Raw genomic sequence first — 22,992 nt, 5'->3', positions numbered from 1 at the left:
CGGGGGGGCAACAACGCCACATGTGCCAGGACTCCCCTGTAGTGATCTGCTGCTCACAGGTCTAGTTGTCAGCATGCCACGGCCACTCCCTCACAGCTCGTTTACACCCACTCCACACCCATCCAGCACACGCGTCACAGCACATGTGATCCTGCAAATAAAAAGGGCCGGGCACACGTGCACAACGCCATTTCCAACCTCTCTAGGGGTGTATCTGTGTGGTGTGCATGTAGGCATGGGGGCCCAGGGGCCTGCAACATTACATTCTGCTGGCTCGGAGGGGACATGATGGCTTCGCACCACGATACCCAATCATAGAAGGTCCATGACTGTGGGGGCACAGACTTGGTGGCACCGGATACACTGCGGCCAACACGCCTTGAGAAGGTGACTTTGGGTGCACTGAGGTAGGGGCACCTTAAGTGCTGAGCGGGTGTGCAGCCTGCGATGATGCCCCGTCCCGGCAGTCTGGGTGGCTCAGGTTTTGTGTGCCCTGCTGGACTGCAGTGTAGGCCTGAACCAGTGGGCAGCGCTGTCCTACTGCCACGTGGCGTCGACTCCTGGATCACAGAGTTAGTGGCACCTATGAGGCTGAGCCGGTGTGCAGCCTGCGATGAGGCCGGGTGCACTGGTATGTCCTCTGCCATGGAGTAATCAAGACCCAGCACCAAACGTGAGACCTGGTGGCCTGCGGAGCGGGGCTGAATGATGTGGTGGGTGCCATGTCCGCGGGGCCTGGGCTTGTGACTTGCAGCAGCACGTGGTGTGTCCTCATTGCTACACGGTAAGGGTGGAAGGTGAGCAGCAGTGAGGCTTGGGTGTGCAGGGGCGGGCATGTACCGCTGGGCGGCGGCAGGGGCTGGGGTGCAGCTGCCTGGGTGCGCAGGGGCGGACAGGCGATGATGTTGTGTTCAATTGTATGTACTGTGCCATTCATGTATCTGGAGTCTGTTTCAGATGACGGGTCTGTCTCAGATATGGGACCTGGTGAACTTCACTACATACCGGCAGGGGGTTGGAGACACACCAGTGGCAGCAGGTGAGCATTGTGGCCTGGGTGCGCAGTGTCGGCACTCTCTCTCCCTGTCCCTCTCTTCTTTTCTCTCTCTCTCTCTCCCCCTACCTGTCCGTCTATCTCTCTCTCCCCCTAGCTGTCCGTCTATCTCCCTCTCCCCCTATCTGTCCGTCTATCTCCCTCTCCCCCTCTCTGTCCCTCTATCTCTCGCTCACCCTCTTTGCCAGTCTTTCTCTCGCTCACTCTCTCTGTCCGTCTATCTCCCTCTCCCCCTAGCTGTCTGTTTACCTCCCTCTCCCCCTATCTATCCGTCTATCTCCCTCTCTGTCCCTCTATCTCTCGATCACCCTCTCTGCCAGTCTTTCTCTCGCTCACCCTCTCTGTCCGTCTTTCTCTCGCTCACCCTCTCTGTCCGTCTTTCTCTTGCTCCTTTTGCTTCGCTCTCTCTCTCTCTCCTTCGCTTTCTCTCTGTCCTTTGATGTGCGCAAGACACACCTTCTCATCATGATTTTTGTCTTGCAGGCTGTGACCTACGGATTGTCCCGAAGGGAGCCGACATGTGTCTTCATTTCTGTTCTGTGTTTTTTAAAATAATATTATCAGTTGTTGCTTCGAAGGTGAATGTGTGATGCTCATTTTTGTGACGACACATGCATGCCATCAAATGTTATTGCGCGACATCATGCAGGTTATTTGGTATATGATTCTGTGTGGTTGATGTGACATATCTTTGTCCGGGGGTGGGTGGGGGTGCCCGGAGTGGGGCTGGGGGGGGGGGAGGTAGGGTCCTGGAGGTTATGGCGGTGGGTGTTGTTGCCCTATTGGGGCTCCGGGATGCATGTTCTGTGGCTCCATGGCATCTGTTGTTCTTCAGGTGTGGCTCTGGGCTGGGCTCTCTTTTGTGGTGCAGGCTGTAGTCCGACTTTGCACCAGGTCAGAGCAGGTGTTAGTGTCCTGGTAATAACGTGCCTTATCGCATGTTTTATGATCTTATCACAGACCAGGCTGGTTGTTGAGAATGTTGTGGTTTTGTCGTGGCTTTTTGCTCGGGAACGCCTACTCTGCGTCTCATTAGCGATAGTGGCCAGGGTCAGCCTTGGCGATGTTTTTTGCAGCTGCTAACGCCGGAAAACTGGTGATATGGGCTGTTTGCATCAGCTTGTGAATGGGGTGGTAAGTTTATCGCAAATTTGGCAGCGTTAAGGTGCCGATAACTCGGCGATAGCTCCTTGAGAATATGACCCTTATTGTACCATTTTCCTCCAAGAATGCAGACAGGCAGTCTTATGCATCAAAAATCACAACCACCTTACTAAAAAAATATTTTTTCTCATACTAGGTATGCCAAACTATACTCCAATCATAAAAACTTACCCATCAACCCCGTAAATGCATGCCAACATTCAAATGAATATACCGGGCCCCTCCACAAACCAGTTCTCCTATGGTCATGTATAACATGAGGTGCTAAGAGTGATTGATAAAAGAACAATTACAAACAGAAGAGCACCTTATATGTAACAGGGCTGGAGTTGCTCCTGGGCTGGCGGCCCAGACAAAAATTCCAGGACAGGAGCATCTTCTGTACCAGCGAGTCTTTAAAACCATTTTATAATTAGATCATGCTAGAGGAATAGGTGCTGCCTGATAAATTCTAGTCTAATGTATGCACAATTGGATTCAGCGCCTCAGAAGTGAAAAAGAAATGGCTCTACTACCAACACAGCCCATAAACAAGCATTGGCAAAGCCAATAGGTCTGGCATTGACTGCCAGCCTTCTAGCTTTGGCAGTGCTTGTTGTGTCATGCATTTAGCAAAACTCTATTACTGGAAGCTGCTAGGCTCTTGCCAAGCAAAAGAAAAAAGCATACCTTACAGAAAAATAATTTTTATGAACCCATAAAGCATCCCTATGTTTTTGTGCCAGATAGATTTAAAAAAAAAAATACTTCTTTCAGGTGTGAAGATACAGTTTACCAAGTATTTTGTAATTAGTAATTAAATATCAAAGCAACCGTCTGTGATGACCAAAGATGGGGGGCTGCCAAAAAAGCAGCTCGGTTACATCACCGCATGCACAGTGATCATGATACCCCATCTTTATTACAGGGAGATTAACTGCGGATGTAAGAAATCAACTTTGATGCAGAGATAGGGAGATGCAAACTTGTCATTATTTTTTATACATTCAAATGCATTGCACTATGGATTAAAAATATTATCTCTCTTCTTACCTTTTCCGCCTTTACAGTGAATTGCTATAACGTTCTGGGGGTCCTCGGCCATCCAGTCGCGGACACTTGCAGTGAACTTCAGCATGTCCCTGATTTCATGAGAACACAGAAATATTTTCTACTTACACTTAATGAGCAAGAAGATTTTTTTGTGTAATGAAGTTAGAGAAACAACAACTACTTACTCTAGAGCAGGGACATTATGATCATCGATAAAGATCCGCTCCACCCTGTAGTGGAAGTACTTTGGGTCGTAGCCCTTCTCACCTACAGAGAAAAGGAAAAGGTTTACAAAAAACTGGAAAGCTGTATTTTTGTAACTTGAAGGCACATGTCATGCAACTAAATATGTACGAAAGATGCTGGTGTTTACTGTTTCTATACAGATTGCAGTACGTGCTGTGCTTTTAACAGTTATGTTTTTCACATTTAATTGCAAACTGGATTTACTAGCTGGGGGTCACCTATCAGGACATAAAAGAATGCACCTGTAGTGCTACGTCCCCTACTCATATATGTCTTTGTAACTCGCCCTCTGTGACTTACAGAGTACACTCGAATCTGTGTGACTGACACTTAACCTACTGAGTTATATTAATAGAAAGAAAAAGAAACGGAAGGAATGATGGTGTGCTCTTGAAAAATGTGGCTTCTTCGCTGCCTGAAAAGCTTGTTTCATGTGAAAAGACATGTATATAGATTGCAAAAATAGACAAACATATAAACTGTAAATAGAAAAACATTAATAATATATACCTATGACATGTTCGTCATGTTAAAAATGTCTAAGATATTTCAAAAGGTTGCTTTAGGTGTATGTTGATTTATTTATTTTTAGATAGATTGTATCTATGGTCATTATTTTGTGTCCGCAATTTTGAGCCTTTGATTTTTCTGCCTATATTTTGTACTCTGTCTTTTATAGTTTCTACTTTCATGTTATCCCACTGAAGTCAGAGATTAAGTTTGCAACAATGACTGTGTAGGCAGGGTCAGGGTTGGACTAATGGCATCCAAAATGTCTTCCATTATGGTTCGAATCTGTAAGTCTTGCTAATACAATGAGAACCAGAACCAAAGGTTCAAGAAGGACTTTTTTGCCAGTACTATCTTCAATATAAGAGATTGATGCTGTGTCTTATGTCTGCATAAACACAGACCCTATGATAGGGCTGCCAAGAGAAATTGCAGTTCAAATGTCAGAGCGAACTGTGGTTCATGAACATGTTTTCATTTGCATTCAGTTTAACCCCTCCCGTGCTCATGACGAGCTCAGCTCGTCTGACTCATGAGCCACGGTGCTCGTGTCCTCATGACGAGCTGAGCTCGTCATAACGGTTCCAACACTCGCACGCGGGGCTAATTACCCCGCTGTGCTGAGCGTTCCACACAAACGGGTGTGGCCGTGACAAGCTCAGCTCGTCACGAGCACCGGGGCGCTGTGCGTGCCCACCGCCTCCCAGCACAGCGGGAGAATTACCCCCGTGGCCAAGGGGTTGAGGCTTAGGGAGTGGAATTCCTTTACCACGTAATGTGTTGGCTGTTACACGCTAAAGGATTGTACTTTTATCGTAAGTGTAGAGAACAACAAAACGATCCATAAAAATGTTTTTCACTGCATATACACAAAAGTTGGTTTCGGTTAACCTCATCGCCGTGGGGCTAATTCCCCCGCGACACGGGGGAAGGGGGGCCGCGGGCGGCGCCACAGTGCTGATGACGCGCTCAGTTCGTTATGCAGCACGGTGGCGCTGTGCTGATGACGAGCTGAGCTTGTCATGGCCACGCCCGCTCAATGGAACGCCCAGCACAACGGAGTAATTATCCCCGCGTGGGCGTTCAGCGGAGGCCATGACGAGCTCATCTCGTCATCCGCACAGCGCCACCGGGCTGCATGATGAGCTGAGCTAGTCATCAGCGCGCAAAAGGTTAAAAGTAGGGGTGAGTGGAACTCACGGAGTTTCAATCAGCGGAATTTCGTGGAGTTACATGAAAACTCAGCAAGTTTCCGCAGAGTTCTGTGAGAAGGAGGAATTGGCATGTCACGCTGGTTTCGCTTATTTTTATTCTTGGGCACTTGTTCTGTGCTGTAAAATCAGCATGTACGGTATGATGCGGTGCACTAGTGGGTGCTGCTTCTTTTCTGCTGCTCGAGTAGATTTTCTAGCGGAGCAGCAGCTTTCTCACTGCGAACGGTCGCGAATGCCCACAGCCGCCCTTGCTCAGAAAATCTCACTAGGGGACACCAATTCTCGCTTGTGCTCACCAATTTACCATTGGCGAGATGTGAGTGAGAAAAAACTCCACCACGCGGCGATTGGTGGAATTTTGCCAGAACTACATGTGTTACAAGGGTAATGCAGAGTGGGAAAAACTCTGCAAACTCCTAGTTAAAAGACTGTATAGACTGAAATTTAAAAGTAGATGTATTTTCAAAGGCAAATTAGTCTGGCTATTTATGTACTCAATAGAAAATGTCAAGATTATGACTGATATTATGCACTCCGCAAAACAAATAAGAACTTCTGGGTACACTCTGTCGAAATTATTTGGTCGAATCCCAGTTCGTTCGAGTGCTGCAGATCTACTGATTAATCCTTTTGTCTTTTGTCCTCTTTAAATCCAACCTGGGCAGAGTGATAGAAATAGATTTAGCAGGGATTAGTCTTGTTCAATGTCCGCGTTTTCTGTTGTGCCTTTATTGCCATGGACAGGTTCTGCTTAAAAACTAGGAAAAATGTGTCTCTTTTGATGCTTCTTGTGAGAGGTCCAGGCAGAGTACTGCTGCACTGTCCTACATTCAATAGCAGTATTGACGGATGAGTTATCCTACCCTTCTTAGGCTGAGATATCAACAAAGAGCACCTGCAGAAGATCCTAAAAAGAGGAGTGCCCATCTTCATGTATCATCAGGCATCCCTTGCACAGAAAGGGGAGCCTGCTTGACCTCAAGAGCGTACTGGGTGTGGAAGACGTCCCATCAAAACGGAGACAGAGAGTCTACCCAATTATGTAATGTAGTGTCTGGAGCACAAGGCTGTTGAGTCTACTGCCTAGGAGGGTGATAGACTCAATGGCAATTGGCACTGCTGTGTTGAGCTGTAACAAATGAATTGGGCTGAAACCTGTTGGCCTTTAATGGTAGATAACGCTTGTGGATTCAGATAATTTTGCCCTTTCAGGAGCAACTTGTACTGCTTTCTTACAGCCACTCATGGTGACCTCCACACGGAAAACAAGGAGAGCCATATTGTGAAGCTCCACTTACAGGAAGGATGCATGTTATCAAGCCCAGTTTCTGAGTCTCGTGCTATGTCTTGATTCCTATGCTGATGATGAACTCCTACATCTGCTACCGGGTTGTTTTGCTACCGATCTGCATGAGCGCTACAGAGCCAATGGTGTCTGCAAAGAGCAGGTGTGTGGGGAGGGGGAACTGGGAAGAATTTGCAATCACATTGAGCAATGTAGTGCATTGTTGCATAAGACTGCACCAATCGCACAGCACACAAAAAATGCAATAAGTGTCACATTTCCTTGAGGCATTGGCATTGTAAATGACAATGTCTTTTACCTGTGTGTTGTAGAGTGTATGTATGTGGTGTGTAGTGGAATTATGTGGTTCGGATTGGAATTGTTAGTTGCGGAGTAGTGTGGCGTGGAATTGTGTGGTGTGGAGTGGATTTATGTAGTGGAATTATGTGGCATGGTGAGCAATGGAAATATGTGAATAGTAATTATGTGGTATTGAGTGTAGTTGAATTATGTGGAGTAGAATTGTGTGTTATGGAGTGCAATTATGTGGCATTGTATTTTCTGTTGTGGAGTGGTAAGCCGTGGAGTTTAATTATGTGGTGTGCTGATAAATGTTGTGGCATGATGTGGAATTTTGTGGTGTGGATGGAATGTATTTGGTGTGTTGTGGAATTGTGTTTTTGAGTTGAATTATGTGGTGTGGTGTCGAATTATGTGGTGTGGATTGAAAATGTGTGGGGTTGAATTGTGTGGCATGGAATGGGCGGATAGCATTGCCTTTTTGGTGACCAAAAAGAAATAGGTAGGTGCTAAGCTCCAGATCTGTGTCTTTGGGTGTTAAAAAAGATAAGGCATAGGTTATTGGGGCACATGTGTACAAGGAAGAAGAGGTGATAAGTGAGTAGTTTTGTTTTCTTATGTCCCCCTCTCTGTTGTGGCCAGCTAGGGATTATTTTAAGAGTGTGGGTTGACATTTTAGGTAAAAATAAATAAACCCGTGGAACAAGAAGACGACAGCTGACAGCGTGTGCTCTTTGGCACTAGGAACAACTATATAGCTTTTTATCTTGTTGTCTCTGCCTTTGATAAGCCCTGCATGAAAGAACTTCACGTCTTTAGAATTTACACCTGCAAGTGATAAGCCCATAAATCACCGGGACATATACTCCGCTATTTACAAAGTGATAGCCTATTTGAGTTCAGCTTACCTTAGCCTCTGATGACGCAGAGAGCAGCCGGGTAAGATCTAGAGTGAGATTCCCAACTAGGTGTCACTCTGGAGCATTTGAAAGAAGACGCCTATTTGCAATGTATTTTTTTTGTTATTTAAAAGAACCTGCCAACCTAGTGCCATTCACTGGTACATATCCGTACTTGCAGTGCTGGGAGAAGTAAGGTGAGGGAGGGGAGTGGAGGTAAGTGGGTGTCTGGGACGTGAATCCTGGAGAGTTAATGAAGAAAACCTTGGTGGTATAATTGCAGGTGCAAGGGTGTGAGATTTCCATTTAAAAGGAGGATGCTAGGGGTTTGTGAATACATCAGTGTTGTTACCCTGGGTGTTAAGAGTCCATGTGCAAAGAGCCCTAGGTCACATCTCCCCCTGGGCAGGGAGCATTTTCACTTCAAAACACATCACACAGTACAGATAAAGGAAGCCATCCCAGGACAGAGACTGAGGCTCTGAGATGTAAATCGCAGAGTGCCTTTGTGCACTTCCTGCTCATCCTAAAGACGCGCACACAGGCACACAAAAAGAACAAACGAGACAATGATTAAAACACAGAAATACACATGCTTACATATAAAGGTGCACCTAAACAATCATGCAAGCAAACAGAAAGGCACAAGATGTAAGACGTGTACATATAAATAACACTCAGCACATAAACACACACACTAATATGATAACATGAGACCAAAGCTGAGAAGTAACTACATTAAAGCAAATCGGCATACCGATTAACCTGCACACTCCATTTTAGAGTAGAGAAACAGTGGCCATGAGTGTTTTGGGCACACAGGCACCATTGTACTTTGCATTCTGGGACCTGTAGTTTGCGATTTATGATTAAATGAAGGACCTTACACGTTCAAGCAAGCAAAGTGTAGTTGGGTTTACAGCCAGACTTTAATGAAGGTGTGTCAAGAATTAAACTCCTTTCTTCAACAATGTTAACTACAGAGCCAAGAGGAACGTTATCGGGCTGCCCTGATAAGTTACTGGCATTGCAATTAATACGCCACCGTCTCTGCCTTTCACACCCAGACTGTGATTTTTTTTGTTTTTTTTAACATGTGCCCCTGGTTCCAGTGAACAATATAGAGTAGTTTAAAGAGTTAAGAGCTAAAAAGGGAAGAGCGATGTATTGCCATCTGAAAAAAATTAGAGGGAAGTCTGTAATACCGAAACCATTCAGCGTTAGTAACGATTATACGGTGCGTCTCTCTAACGATAACATTTTAGACCCCATCTTATGTTGATACAAAGTCAAACAATTATTGATGAAAAAAAAAAAGAAAGCAGGCCACCACCATATGTAAAGATAAAGTGCTGCATGCTGCGCTGATCTGCAGAAGCAAACAAAAGCGGGCCGCAGCCATATTCATGCAAGGACGTGGTAGGAGGTGGGGTGATAATGAGGCTGGCATTGCAGCGTGTCTGGAAAACTCCAGGGGCCACGCAGACTGCTGTTAAAAAAACCAAAAGTTAGGCGCAACCATATGTAAAGATAAAGCACTGTGTGCTGCGCTGATATGCAGAAGCAAACAAAAGCTGGCAGCCGCCATATTTAAAGTGAAAGCAAGAAGCGCAGTGTGCTGTCTACACACAGAAATTGTCCCAAGAACAAATAAAATAGTCCTCAGAGGAACACTTAAACAATGAAAGCGTAAGGAGGCAGTACTTGGCAGGTGCTCTGTGGCAGGAAAGTGGAAACACAAAGGAGGGAAAAGCGGAATGATCAGGGGCGGTGGGTGGCATTTTAAAGTGGTGGGGCGCAAAGTCATTTGCATACAGCACCGTAGCGAGCGAGCGAGCCCGAACCCCAAAAGGGGGGTTTGGGGGGATAACCCCCCCCCAGAAAATTTTGAAAAAAAGAAGAAAAATTGTGCATTTTCAAGCACATTTGAGAAAGCAGGAAGGTTAATAAAGCAATTGTGAAAGTGCAGTTATTACATTAATAGATGGCATAACATAGATAGCTGCTTATTCAGTATAACCACAGAGCTTCATACATTCCGTCCTATTACAGACTCCGATATTGGCATTAAAAGTACCCTCCAGCTTATCAGCTTCAGCAAGGTTTCCAACAGCATAGCACCCCTTTGCTACACACAGATTACAGGTTCAGCCACATGATGAAAATAGCAACTCATTCAGTGTGATAATTAAGGGAGCAGAGCGCTTGGAAAACCTATTTAGTGATGGGCTGAGCAAAACACAACAAACAAATTGACTTCTTTCATCTCCTTTATTTCAAAGCATTTACAGGGCTCAGGTGTTTTAAACCTTGTGAAAACAACAAGCTAATTTGGTGAAAGCATACTTAGAAATCTGTATTTATGTATTGTAATTGTAGACTGGACCAAAAAACGAGTGAAGGGGCTTCACCAAAGCACCTCTCCCTTAATTATTTACACATAAATCACATGCGGTGTGACAAGTCTGCCAAATATGCAGCAGATGAGCTGGGGCGTTTACTCCTGGCTTGGTTGCTGGGGCGTTCCTGCAGGAAGCCGCCATGGATAGTGGGATGACCTTTACAACCGCTGCAGTACAGCCTGCTGCATTAAAGGGCTGACGAAGTGTAGTGTGGCCCGTCAGCCGCTGCAGTACACGTGCTAGCATCTGAGGGGGTGTCAGGGTGTAGTGTGGCCCTTCAGCCGCTGCAATACATGTGACAGTAGCAGTCGGGGTGTAGTGTGGCCCTCCAGCCGCCACGTGCCAGCTCCAGACGGGGTGTCATTCCGCATATATATTGCAGCAGTGCAACACAAGAAGCTCTTGTGATAAATCACCTTCCCAAATGTAATGCCACTTACGCAGTTATACTAAAATAGCTTGAAAGGCAAAGCTTTTACGGTCACAATTACAAAGGGGTCAGGATGGGACAGGGGCCTCTTTGCAGCAAATCAGGAGGGTTGTAAAAAGTACTACATCCCCACTCAGAGTATTTAACTCCTTCACACACCTTGCTATGCTGAATCAAGGGTAAAAAAGCAAATGCTGAAGCATGTTTTAGCACAGGAGCACCTGGGCCTGCACACCCTACAGTGCAGAGAGTTCAGTTTTAACCGAGCAAAAAAGTCTTATTTAAAAGTCCATATGATAAACCCACCGACTTAAAATGTCGTGGAGCATGGAAATAAGGCAGAGATTAACATCACCTCAACACTGGTATAAACTCCTCTGCACATCAATACAGACAACTAATGAAAAACATGATCGCCAACGTCTTATTCCACATATTCCTGAGAAAAGTCCTGAATCAGGCAAAACTGCATTTTCTGATCGTGGAAACATAGCTACTGTATTAGGAATATTACCTCCGATTTAGGATACAAATGTAAAGGCGTGTCTAAGGAGCAACTCTGGCTTCACATACAGATTCCACCTTTCTATGACTGAAATGAAGGAAAAACCCCTATGTTCCGTTTGTAATTTGTTAATTTCACCCTTCCGGGGCTTATCGCTCCATATTTCTTAGTACCTCTAGGGCGTAGTCTGAGGACTTCATAATGAGGCTCCCGCGTCAAGCCTTAAAGGAGTTCAGGTAGGTAAAAGCAGCTTCCACCTGCAAAAACTCACCAGTTTTAAATACAGTCTCAGTAGAAGACTAGTTGTGGTTTAAGTGCTCACATAGAATGTCTCCTTTAAAAAATCATTCTGGCACTGCGTTTTCTGCCGAATTTTTTCTGGTTTCTTTAAAATTGATAGAAAAGACACCCTTCCATCATCCAGTCAGTTTAAGTATTATGTGTTTTGAGGAGATCCCCATGCTTTCTGATAGGAAAGTGTTTGTTGGTCGCCTAAAATGTGGGTCTTGTCTTTTCTTAAATGTCCCATACCACCCTCCACGAAATTAGATGCATTACACTGGCCTGTGCATCATGGTAAAAAAAAAGTATTCTTGAGTTGCTGCAAATCGCTTTGTTTGGTAACACTGATTGGGCTGGTATGGGGGAAGTCAGTCAAGTCAAGTCAGAGAATTTATATAGCGCACTACATACCCAGAGGGTCTCAAGGCGCTTAGGAAGGGGAGGAGGATTACTTGTCAAATATCCACGTTTTAAGTTGTTTTCTGAATGCTAGGTGGTTCTGGGTAAGGCGAAGGTAAGCGGGGAGTGAGTTCCATGTCTTAGCAGCCAGGTATGAGAAGGATCTGCCTCCCATGGTGGTCTTGTTGATGCGAGGTACAGTGGCTAGGGCTTGGCTGGAAGAACGTAGTTGGCGGGAGGGTGTGTAGAAGGACAGTCGTGAGTTGAGGCATTCTGGTCCGATGTCGTAGAGTGATTTGTGTGCGTGGGTTAGCAGTCGGAAAGTGATCCTCTTATTGACGGGTAGCCAGTGGAGGTCTTTAAGGTGACCAGAGATGTGTTCGTTGCGTGGGATGTCTAATATGATCCTGGCTGAGGCGTTTTGGATTCGTTGGAGTTTCTTCTGGAGTTTAGCGGTAGTGCCTGCGTAGAGGGTGTTTCCGTAGTCCAGTCGGCTCGTGACCAGAGCATGGGTGACGGTTTTCCTTGTTTCGGTGGGGATCCAGCGAAATGTTTTTCTGAGCATGCGAAGAATGTTGAAGCAGGAAGAGGATACGGCGCTGACTTGTCTGTTCATTGAGAGTGAAGAATCAAGGATGACGCCCAGGTTTCGTGCGTGGTCTGTCGGGATGGGTGCTTTTCCGAGGGCTTCCGGCCACCAGGAGTCGTCCCATGCAGAGGGGGATGTACCTAAGATGAGGACTTCTGTTTTGTCTGAGTTCAGTTTCAGACGGCTTTGTTTCATCCATTCGGCAACTTCTTTCATTCCTTCGTGAAGGTTAGTTTTGGCGGTGCTGGGGTCATTAATGAGAGAAAGGATCAGTTGAGTGTCATCCGCGTAAGAGATGATGTTGAGGTTGTGTTGGCGGGCGATGGCCGCGAGGGGGCTCATGTATACGTTGAAGAGGGTGGGGCTGAGTGAGGATCCTTGTGGTACGCCACAGATGACTTCAGTGGCCTCGGACTTGAATGGTGGGAGGCGGACTCTCTGGGTTCTTCCGGTGAGGAACGAGGTGATCCATTCAAGTGCTTTTCCTTGGATTCCGATGTTATTGAGGCGTTGTAGAAGGGTGCTGTGGCAGACTGTGTCGAATGCGGCAGAGAGGTCGAGGAGGATGAGGGCGACTGTGTCTCCATTGTCCAGTAGAGTTCGAATGTCGTCTGTTGCTGCGATGAGGGCGGTCTCAGTGCTGTGTTTTGCTCGGAAGCCAGATTGTGAGGAGTCGAGGGATTTGTTGGCTTCGAGGAAGGCGGCGAGCTGGTTGTTGACAGCTTTCTCGATGACTTTGGCCGGGAATGGAAGGAGCGAGATGGGGCGGTAATTTTTGAGTTCGGTGGGGTCCGCTGTGGGTTTTTTCAGAAGGGCGGTGAGTTCAGCGTGTTTCCAGTCTTCCGGGAAGGTGGCGGAGTTGAAGGAGCAGTTGATGACGTCTCGGAGGTGCGGTGCTATGACGGAGTCTGCTTTGTTGAAGATGTGGTGAGGACATGGGTCTGTGGGGGATCCTGAGTGGATGGAATTCATCAGGCGGATTGTGTCCTCAGTGGAGATTGGGTTCCAGTCGTTAAGGGTGTTCACGGGGGGAGAATGTTCAGTGAGTGGTAGGGTGGGTTGGTTTCCGGGTTGGTTGTCGAAGCTGTTGTGGATGTCTGCAATCTTGTTGTGGAAGAATAAGGCCAGGGAGTCGCAGAGGGCTTGAGAGGGGGTGATGTCGTTGGAGTTGGCCGAGGGATTGGAAAATTCCTTGACGATGTTGAAAAGTTCCTTGCTGTTGTGGGCGTTGTTGTCAAGTCGATCCTTAAATGCTGTTTTCTTGGCCTTTCGGATTAGTTGGTGGTGAGTGCGGGTGGTGTTTTTGAAGGCGTCCTTGGTGCTAGTGGTTGGGTCTTTTTTCCAGGCCTTTTCAAGGGAGCGGCAGAGTTTCTTGGACTTCTTGAGATCATCGTTGAACCATGAGGCCTTTTTGCTGCCAGGTTTGCTTTGACGTTTCTTCAGTGGTGCTAAGGTGTCGGCGATGTTGGATAACCATAGGGTCAGGTTGGCGGCGGCTTCGTTTGCGTTAGAAGAGTGGGCTGGGGTATTTAGAAGGAGCGATGCGGAGATCTGGTCCGTGGTGATTTTGTTCCAGTTTCTTTGCAGAGTTGGCTGGAGGTGGTTGGTGGGTTTTGGTTTGTTGTAGGTGAAGTGAACGCAGCTGTGGTCAGTCCAGAGGAGATCCGTAGTGTGGCTGAAGGAGACATGATTGCTGGAGGTGAAGATGGGGTCGAGTGTGTGACATGCGATGTGGGTGGGGGAAGTGACCAGTTGTTTAAGTCCGAGGTTGGCGAGGTAGTCCAAGAGGGTGGTGGTGTTGCGGTCGTTGATCTTTTCAAGGTGAAAGTTGAGGTCTCCCAGAAGGATGTAGTCTTTGGAGGGGAGCGCGTGAGGAGTGATGAAGTCCGTGATGTCTTCACTGAATTTTGCGCGGGGTCCTGGTGGTCTGTAGAGGAGGGTGCCTCTGAGTGTGGTCTTGGGGTCGATGTGGATCTGGAAGTGAAGGTGTTCGGAGTTAGCGAGGTTGGCGTCAGAGCTGGTTGAGATGCGGATTGATTTCTTATGGACGATAGCGATTCCTCCTCCTGTGTGGTCGGTGCGGTCCTTGCGTGTGATCTTATAGTCTTCGGGGATGGCAATGGTGATGTCTGGGGCGGAGGAAGCGTTCATCCATGTTTCTGTTAGGAAGGCGACGTCTGGAGAGATGGTGTCTAGTAGATTCCATAGGTCAATGGCGTGTCTGTGGACCGATCGAGTGTTGAGAAGGATGCACTGTAGGTGGTTGGGGTCGGGAATCTGTGTTGTGGTCGTAGCGGAGATGTTGTTGGTGCCGATGAATTTGCAGGAGTAGCAAGAGAAAGGTCCATGGGTGTGTCCAGGGGCGGCTTGGACGCAGTTGGGGGCGCGACCGGGGTTAAGGGCTAGGAGGGTGGCGGCATCGTAGGTAATGCGGGGGGCTGGGCAGCGCGAGGGGCAGGGGGTCTGGCGCTGGGCGCGGTCCAGGCGCGGACGGGCGTAGACGGGCTTACCTTTGGCGCACCTTCGGCGCTCATGGGGCGCGATTGTTGCGCGTAAACGCTGCGCGTAGGGGTGTCTGACGTATATGGGCGGATCGAGACGTGGGAGGGGCGAGGTGGGGTCAGCTGGGATGCGGGGGCGGGGTGGGAAGAGGGGCTGAGAGGCTGAACAACAAAATGGTGGCAGCAAAAAACTCGACCAGGTCAACAACAACTGCAACAACACAATCAGGGCTATGCAGGGATAAACAATTAAGTCTGCACAGTCAGCGCTACAATCCAATTTAGTTATTAACACACGTTAAGCAGAGCGGGTAGTTGGGGGCAGAGAAGCGCTACGAACAGCTCAAGCAGAGAAGCGCTGCAATGTAAACAGGCTGCAGTTACATATGTTTATGCACGAGCAGGGAGGCGCTACGATCAGATTAAGCTGTGCCTAAGTATTTCTATGTGCGAGCAGAGAGGCGCTACACTGAAACAAGCTGCACTGAAATGTATCACTGCACGAGTGAAGAAGCGCTACGATCAGATCAGGCTAAAATGAGTGAAGGGTTGTATTAACAATTCTACGCTAGAGGATCAGCCTGACCGCGAGGCGGGATCTGCCCCATCTTGGTCAGCTATCACTGCATTTATTAGTTGCACCGTACCCCTCTTCATTGTCACTACCTTATTTACCCCTCATGGCCAGGCTTGCTGTATAGTGTGCTAAAGTGGGAGATACAAGTCCCAAAACGCAGCAAGAAATTTTCCGGAAAAATCCAGGAATTGAGGTGTCACACATGATATGGGACCATTCGGCTCTGCACTGTTCAAACCTGCAAATGAATCCTTCTTGGGCAGTGGCAGTGAATTCAAAATGATTGCACTACCTTACAAAACATTTTGGGTTGTCTGCTTGCATAAATACACACCGTGCTCCTTAATCATGCAAAGAAAAGCAGAGATTTATGACCAAAGCCATGATCAAAAAAGTAAGGACTTGCTGCCGACATTTGTGTGAACTTGCTAAGGGTGAAACCTGTTCAGAGCAGGACAATTTAATTAGTGAACTAAGAGGCAAGGCGGCTGTCATGTTGCGGTGTAGATTTTTATTGCACAGGGAGCAACATTATAGTCTATTAAACAAATGGTTTTTGAATAGTTCACATCTCTAACAGACATATTTGAAAGCTCTTACACATGTGTGATAATGAAGAAGAACAAATGATCGACGGAATGCTGAACAATGCAAGCATTCACCCCCAGTCACAACAATCTGGGTTTAATCCATCTTTCTTTTGCCAACTATGCCACCCCAGTTTGGAGCCAGCCATATGCAAGTCAGTCTTGACCATGTGCCTCATGGGAACACTCCAGCCTGAACTGCCAAGCCAGGTCCTCCGTGGACGGGAAACCAGCATCCTGGGATCGGTTTCCGGGAATTTGTTCCTTTTACAAATGCCTAGGCATGCTCCTGAAAATTCTCCCAAGGGTAGCAAGGCCCAGGTACATATGTAGCACGTGGAGCACTTGGAGCCACCACTACACCAGCCACGTACACTCAGGGGCGGCTCCTCCTTAATGGCAGAGGACCGTCACCTAACAGCCCAGCGCCAGCAGATGATAGATAAATTGATAATAACACACTGTTATCAATCTATGTATGATGTCTTAGCAGCGCAATGAGAATTGTCCAGAGCAGGCCGGGAATGGCAGGGTAGAGGAGTAGTGCACAATTATAAGTGCAGGTCCATTAGCTGGCAGTCTTTTGCCGGCCAAACAGACATGCGCACTTATGTTTCTCCAAACCTGCTTTGTTGCACAGCCGGGTTGGAGAAATGCCACAAGCTCCAATGCACTGTCTGAGCAGAAAACAAGGGCTCTCAAACCAGTCCTGGCACTGCTCTCATAGCCTGAGCATCGTCTGGATTGGGTGGGGAGCCTGCACCTTGAGGGCTCATCCCCTTCTGGCCTGATGAGAGGAGCAGCGAGGTGACCGGCTGGCAGAGACCACGACGCCGTACCACTTTAGATAGGTGGCCGCCGCCAAGACCTACCCAGCTTGTCTGTAATCTCTTCACAGTGAAGCGGTACAATACATAATGGTGATGAAAACCATATATTCAGGATTAACTCCATAGAATGTAACACTCTCCATAGTGGCCGAGTCGACCTAGATATGGCAGTTGTGGCAAAGTACTGTGTTCTGGCAAGTTGAGCCATCAATCCGAGGTTTGGGACTGCTTCATGACAGAGAGGTCATCCTGACTCTGAGTCAAGTAGCAGCGGTTAGGCCAGCCGAGGTCGAGAGAGCGGCAGTGGGCCGCGGGCCCTTGCTGTTGAATGAGCACCAGCCTGCCCTTAGCTAACACCACACTGGCAGCCCACTACATAAATCAGGAGAACGGGCGTTCTCTAACATTACTTATAAAGCATGGAACGTCCTCCCACTCCACACCATAGCCCCCTCCACTCTTCTTGAATTCTGCAAGAAGATGCAGACCTGGCTTTTCATTCGATCAACTAATAGCACGAGCTAGGCACCCACACAGGCATAGCGCTTTTTTGGTACTTTTTTTTGTTGCTTTTGCCCTGTAGTTGTTGCTTGCCTTGTCATTTTTGCTTGCCCCTTCGTTGTGGGTTCGTTTGTTGTTTCGTGCCCTTTACCCTGCCCCCTTTCTGTTATATATCGTGCCCCGTCGTCCACTCACGTTGTGTTGCTTGCTCCTCCCGCCAGAATGAAAGTGATATTCCATATCTAAAAGGATAAATGTACCATGTGACTACAAGCGTCATAGTATTGACGGATTTGTACAATAGTTCAAATGAAGGTGAAATGTACAGACAGTGGTGAATTAGTATAGGTTTTCATTTAGCTGCACAGTAGTAGTTTCACTTCAATTTAAGTCATGTGTTATGTAAAGTTTAAAAAGCTAACATGCAGCACTTGTGCGCATATATCAAGCAGCAGGTTTCTTCATTTTTTTTAAAGTGTAAATTTGAGCATACTTTCATAACGTAAGCCTGGCACATCAACAGGCTGGCAGCTAAACGTGGTGGCACGCAGCTCTGGTGCGCAGGCTCATGCACGCTATTCTCAGACTACAAAGAGGGCTTCAAATCTTAATAACGCTATTACATAACATACGCGGAGAGAGAAGTCTCGATTCCGTTAGAGAATGAACGTGCAGAAGATGCCTCGTCTTGGATGCAGCTGCAGGGAGTGGTGCTTCTGCAGCTGGGCGAGCTTGCACGCGTCACATTGACGATGACACTGACAGACACCTTTATGTTCTTAAATAAGCTAGTGTGTGTCCCTTTGAAGTGTTTGATCCCCATGGATTTAGTAAAATAATACATCGTGATACCGTTATACCGTTCCTCGGGTGCAGGTCATATCTTAGCATAAAGTGTATTTTCTAATGTACAAGTAATATTTGGCATTATTGCACTCCCCCATGTCCCAGACCATTAAGAAATGTAATTGATATAGACAATGTTGAGACCCCCGCGTTCAGCTGGGTCGCTTTGTCTGTCATGGTGTTTACGAAATCTATGTCCAGGAATGTGTTCTATGTCCAGGAATGTATGAACTTCTACCATGGAAATGTATTTGTCTTAAATGTGTAGAAAAGGGGTTCTAGCGGTATGTCCAAGACTGGGGTTCTTATCCCGACTTCAACACGTGACCACCAAACGTGTGATTCTGGGCACATCACTTGGTTTTCTTAAGGCTCAGACGTACACAAATGTGTCATGCAGATTTTTAAAACATCACTTAATTAACATGATTCGGAATCATCCCCCAAAACAGGGGTTTAAGGGAGATGAAAACGGTGGTGGTTTCTAAAAGGGGTGTGGCATACTTAGAAATTCCTTTCCAATAGGCATGACCTAATAATGGCGTGGCTTAAAACATGTAAACGAACATCTTGCGCACCACACAGTGTGACACGTGGACACTATTTGGGTGCCAGCAGAGATATTTCACAACCTTATGACTAAAATAAGGCAAACCTATTGTCTTTGTTAAAGTTTGTTATCTGATGCATATGAATGAGCAAAAATATGATATTCTTGTGGACAAATGCAATTCATTCACCTGCTGCACAGTGTAATAGAGTGCACCTTAAATTGGGCGAATTAATCTCTTGTCTGCCTTACCGGAGGAGAGTGTCCCCAAGCTCGCTGAATTCAGTGTGATGTCCTTACACGCAGCGTCATGTGTATTCAGTCACAGCTCTCCTTGTTCACTGGGAGAAAGTTCCTAAACAGGCCCAATCAGCTAGTGAGGCAGCTGGTGATTGCCAACCAGGCTGGATCAGGATCTGACGTCACGCGCGGCATCCAATAATGGATTGCCCTGCGGTGACCGGCCAATCCTGGCGCCTAGGGGGGCTAATGTATGCTCGCCCTGTGTCGCCTTTGAGAAGCCGAGGGCTGCGACCAGCTAAAACAAACACCCTCTTATGGGAGAACACTGATGCGCATGCGCAGGCAAGTTTCTGCCCTGCAAGTCACTGCGCGCTATATACCTTGGCTGGCTGTCTGCTGCTGCAGCTGAGTGCGTCACGTGGTCGTGGACTGTCACTCAAGCTGCGCAGCAGTCCAGACCAGCCCCCCTGCACTCCCCACTCCTGATTAACTCGGGTGATTCCCAGCGGCGCTCGGTCAAACTTTTTAAAGAAACAGTGACAGTCACACCAGTTTATTTTATTGCAGCAGCGCGTCCTTGGGGCTTGTGGGGCTACGCCCCTACGCCCCAATGGACGCACCGCTGCTGGGAATGATTGCCCAGTAGCAAGCAAGGATTTCTAAAGGATAGTGGCACAGACAAATACAAAGCAATGGCTAGCAGTGCGCAGAGTTTAAATCCAAAAACCATCGACAACAGGTCGCAAAGCAACAGCGCAAGTGCTGTTATGCTTGACCTAAAAATGCTTTACAAGCAGTTCCCAAACCTGCCACTAGGTGGTATTGTTCCTGCAAATTCAGATTGAGATACAGCCAGAGTGTGGGAGCAAAAAGAGACATACCTGTCTGCTTTTGTTTCACTAAAATTAACAAAATGCGCCTAATTTGATCCGATGGCTTACGAAGATCATATCAATGCAGCATAATGAACAAATTAGGCAGTGCTATCTTCCACTAGCTCTGTTTGTTTATGGAGAGGTCAGTAGGCGTTCAAGGGCACAGTAGCTAGCTATGCACACATGTCAACAACATCTCAAGTATGCTGTCAATACAGCCCTGTGTACAGCAGAGACACACCCTATAAAATGCCTATAGACATCATACATATATACTTACTACATAGGTTGTAGATTTTGTAATGGTCTTTATGTTTGGTGTCCAGAAACTTTGCCACTTCCTACAGAAAACACAGAAGGACATTTTATTATATTTGCATAACATTTGCATTATTATATTTCCATAATCTCTGTCTGCTTCCATCACATCATCTAACATGAAAATGTCCAACGATATCATGTTAAGTCATACTGCTTGTTGATATACCATCCTAGTAATGAAGTGATCTGATTGTCAGGAATGTTATTGGCTACCAGACAACGAGATCCTATCTATGTATGCCACCTTAAGTAAGACCATGATACATTTTCTTGAAAAGTCGCTTGCTTCCAGCTCAAGTCAGATCTATGTCTTTTAAAAGAAAATGTGTTTATTTACAACATGGATGAACAGGGTAATAAAGTGAGGAGCAATGCAAAACAAAAACGAAAGGTGGCTAGCACCATCTAGGGCTGATGTATGACCCCTCTCTTTTTAGAACCAACAGCCATTTCCAAGACCTCAAATCATTTTACATTGCTGCCTTCTGGCCTATGTTAGTCTGCCTGCTGGGGTTCAAAGATCTTTAAAGTTGCTCTGATTAATATATTCATGTATGAATAAAGACAGTCTCTACTCCAGTCACTGAAAGTACCTCACTGCAATTTCCGTTTTCATATCAATGATTCAAGGTCCTGCCTGAGTCACTAGCCAACTTTAATCAGATATAGCAGAAAGGGAAAAGATGCACCGCAGTTTGTAACACAATTCTGTCATAGTTCCTCAAAGAGAGAAGCTCATAGTGTAGGGTCTAAGGTTGTTTACCACCGAAACATTCAGATTTTAACCCCAATCTAAAGGGGCCAATAGATACCAAGCCCCGGTGCAAATCTATGTAGGTGGGTCAAATAAGTGTTGCAGTGTCTGGGTGGGGCTGAGGATCCCAATACATGTCACTTGGATTAAAAAGACCTATGACCAACAAAATGTAAAAGTTCTGAATATCACAAACAGCTTTATGTTTTCAAGGGGATACTCTGGTGGGAGCTACAGTCTAGACTTCCACTTCTGAGCTCCACAGAACAAGCGAAAGGTGTTAGTTCACTAGTTCTCAACATTCTCTTGGGTAGTGGCTTGGATATTTAGAATGATAGATGGGTAGCTGTCAATACCAGGGTGGTTTTTCACAAGGGGTTCGGAGTGACACCAAATAGACAATAAGAGTTAAGACTGGGTTGCCTACGTGTTATTTGGAACCTCGACTGGGAAACATCAACTTTATTCAGTGCCAACCATCTACAGATTTATGTTCTGTATGATCGCTAACCCTCATTCACTTAGTAACTGATCCTATAATATGACGTGTGCAGGGGAAGAGGAGTTAATGCAAGGCCATGCATGACATGATCTTACGTCCTTCAACCACCTCAACATAGATGTAGTTTTAAAAAAGCATTAACGTGATGTTCTGCTACTAAATCCTAATGCCCTAAATACTGCCCAAATACCTAGTATATACCAAATTTAAAAATGAGCAGAGCCTTTCTCCTACCATCCACACTCATTCCAAAATGTAAGACCCCATCTACACCACTGTCCTACAAACACCCTCCTGCACCCATCCCAAAAATGTTTTTTTCAAAGCCACCTGTTTCAGTACCTACTACCAACACCACTCTCGTAAAAACACCCTCCACTGCCTTATCCCAAAATGTAAAAAAAAATGGCCAATACCTTTACTCCTGCCATCCTCTGCAGCTTTCCTCTACCACCCCACTGTAGCCATGCTCTCTGGTCAAATTATCTAAACAATGGTTCTGTCGGGTTCGGATAGATCGCTTCTAAGATTAAGTTACTTTCTGCTTCATCAATTCAACAACACTGTGAACAAAATAATATTACAAATCCAAACCTTGTAGGGTAAAAAAACACTATTTTATGAATTATTCACATTCATAGTTACCCTGTTTTCATTTGAAGCACAAATTCACTAAATAGCTGTACTGCAAAAGACGGCGCATCAATTTGTGACAAAAAGTGAAGTTGTCAGTGCTCGGTGATAAATTGTGAAGTTGTGAAATGGTGACTTTTATATACAGTGGGGAAAGGGAAAGGGGGATTATTTGGCCAGTAGGGCTTTGGTAAAGTTGGTACTGTGGGCCACGTCAGTTGGTTGTGTCACAGATTATTAATCACTGGTCCAAAGAGATTTTGCGTCGATGTTTCAACCCTAGGATTGCCTTATTTGTGGGTCAATGCGGGTCTTCATCAGTACTGTGGGGGGTAGGGGAGGGGTAGAGTGAGCAACCCCTGTGTAAGATTTTAGTTAAGGTTAGGATTGTGTGAAGGTAATCATTAAGGTATTATATTCTAGAGGCTTCAAAGTCCTGAAGACTCACCACTGGTTGCACCTGAAGTACTCCCAGGCAGCGACAAGCAGGCTCTGTCCCTTGTCTTGCGGAACAGCCGGTCAATGATTCTAGGCCGTCAACATTATTCTTGAGAGTCCCCAGGGGTCTGGTTCCCATGTAGAGTGATTCTAGGAAAGGAAGGGTTTGGTAGTTAATACCCCGTATTGGCGCACGATTTCATCTGGTTTACATGGCCAAAGACTCATCTACTGTGAATTATTCGTCAGCAGTTTTCTTTGTTACTCAGGGCTTTGTGGAGATACGCAATTATCTAAAAAACTAAATCAAAACAGGAAGACCCAAGTTAGTATGGTTCATTCCTTGGAATTGATTCGGATGCGCGAGAGCATCGGAAAGCTGAGACCTGCACTGAGAACTTGATTCGTGTTCAGTGGGTCTGATGTGTTGCCCTGATATTTTACCTCACCTTTGATCAAGTTGTCAGAACCAAGATGTAGCAGACGCGCTGTGTTTATTCTGCACCGTCTGTCCTCGTCACAA

General features: G+C 46.4%; 1 protein-coding gene across 4 annotated transcripts in view; it reads right to left on the bottom strand.

Annotated features, from left to right (window-relative positions):
- Positions 1 to 22,992, bottom strand: part of LOC147698471 (phosphatidylinositol 3,4,5-trisphosphate 3-phosphatase TPTE2-like) — a 308,096-nt gene that overhangs the window by 106,474 nt on the left and 178,630 nt on the right. For all 4 annotated transcript variants that reach the window (XM_086935050.1, XM_086935048.1, XM_086935049.1 and 1 more), the window contains exons 10-12: positions 20,102 to 20,162; positions 3,436 to 3,517; positions 3,251 to 3,339 (exon numbers count right to left, since the gene is read on the bottom strand). In XM_086935050.1, the coding sequence (XP_086791176.1) occupies positions 3,251 to 3,339; positions 3,436 to 3,517; positions 20,102 to 20,162 (232 nt within the window). The remainder of the gene's footprint in view (positions 1 to 3,250; positions 3,340 to 3,435; positions 3,518 to 20,101; positions 20,163 to 22,992) is intronic.

This window comes from Lissotriton vulgaris, chromosome 8 (genome assembly GCF_964263255.1).
Source record: "Lissotriton vulgaris chromosome 8, aLisVul1.2, whole genome shotgun sequence".
Classification (NCBI taxonomy): domain Eukaryota; kingdom Metazoa; phylum Chordata; class Amphibia; order Caudata; family Salamandridae; genus Lissotriton; species Lissotriton vulgaris.
Note: the sequence above shows the minus strand (reverse complement) of the source record. Positions and strands in the feature narration are given on the sequence as shown.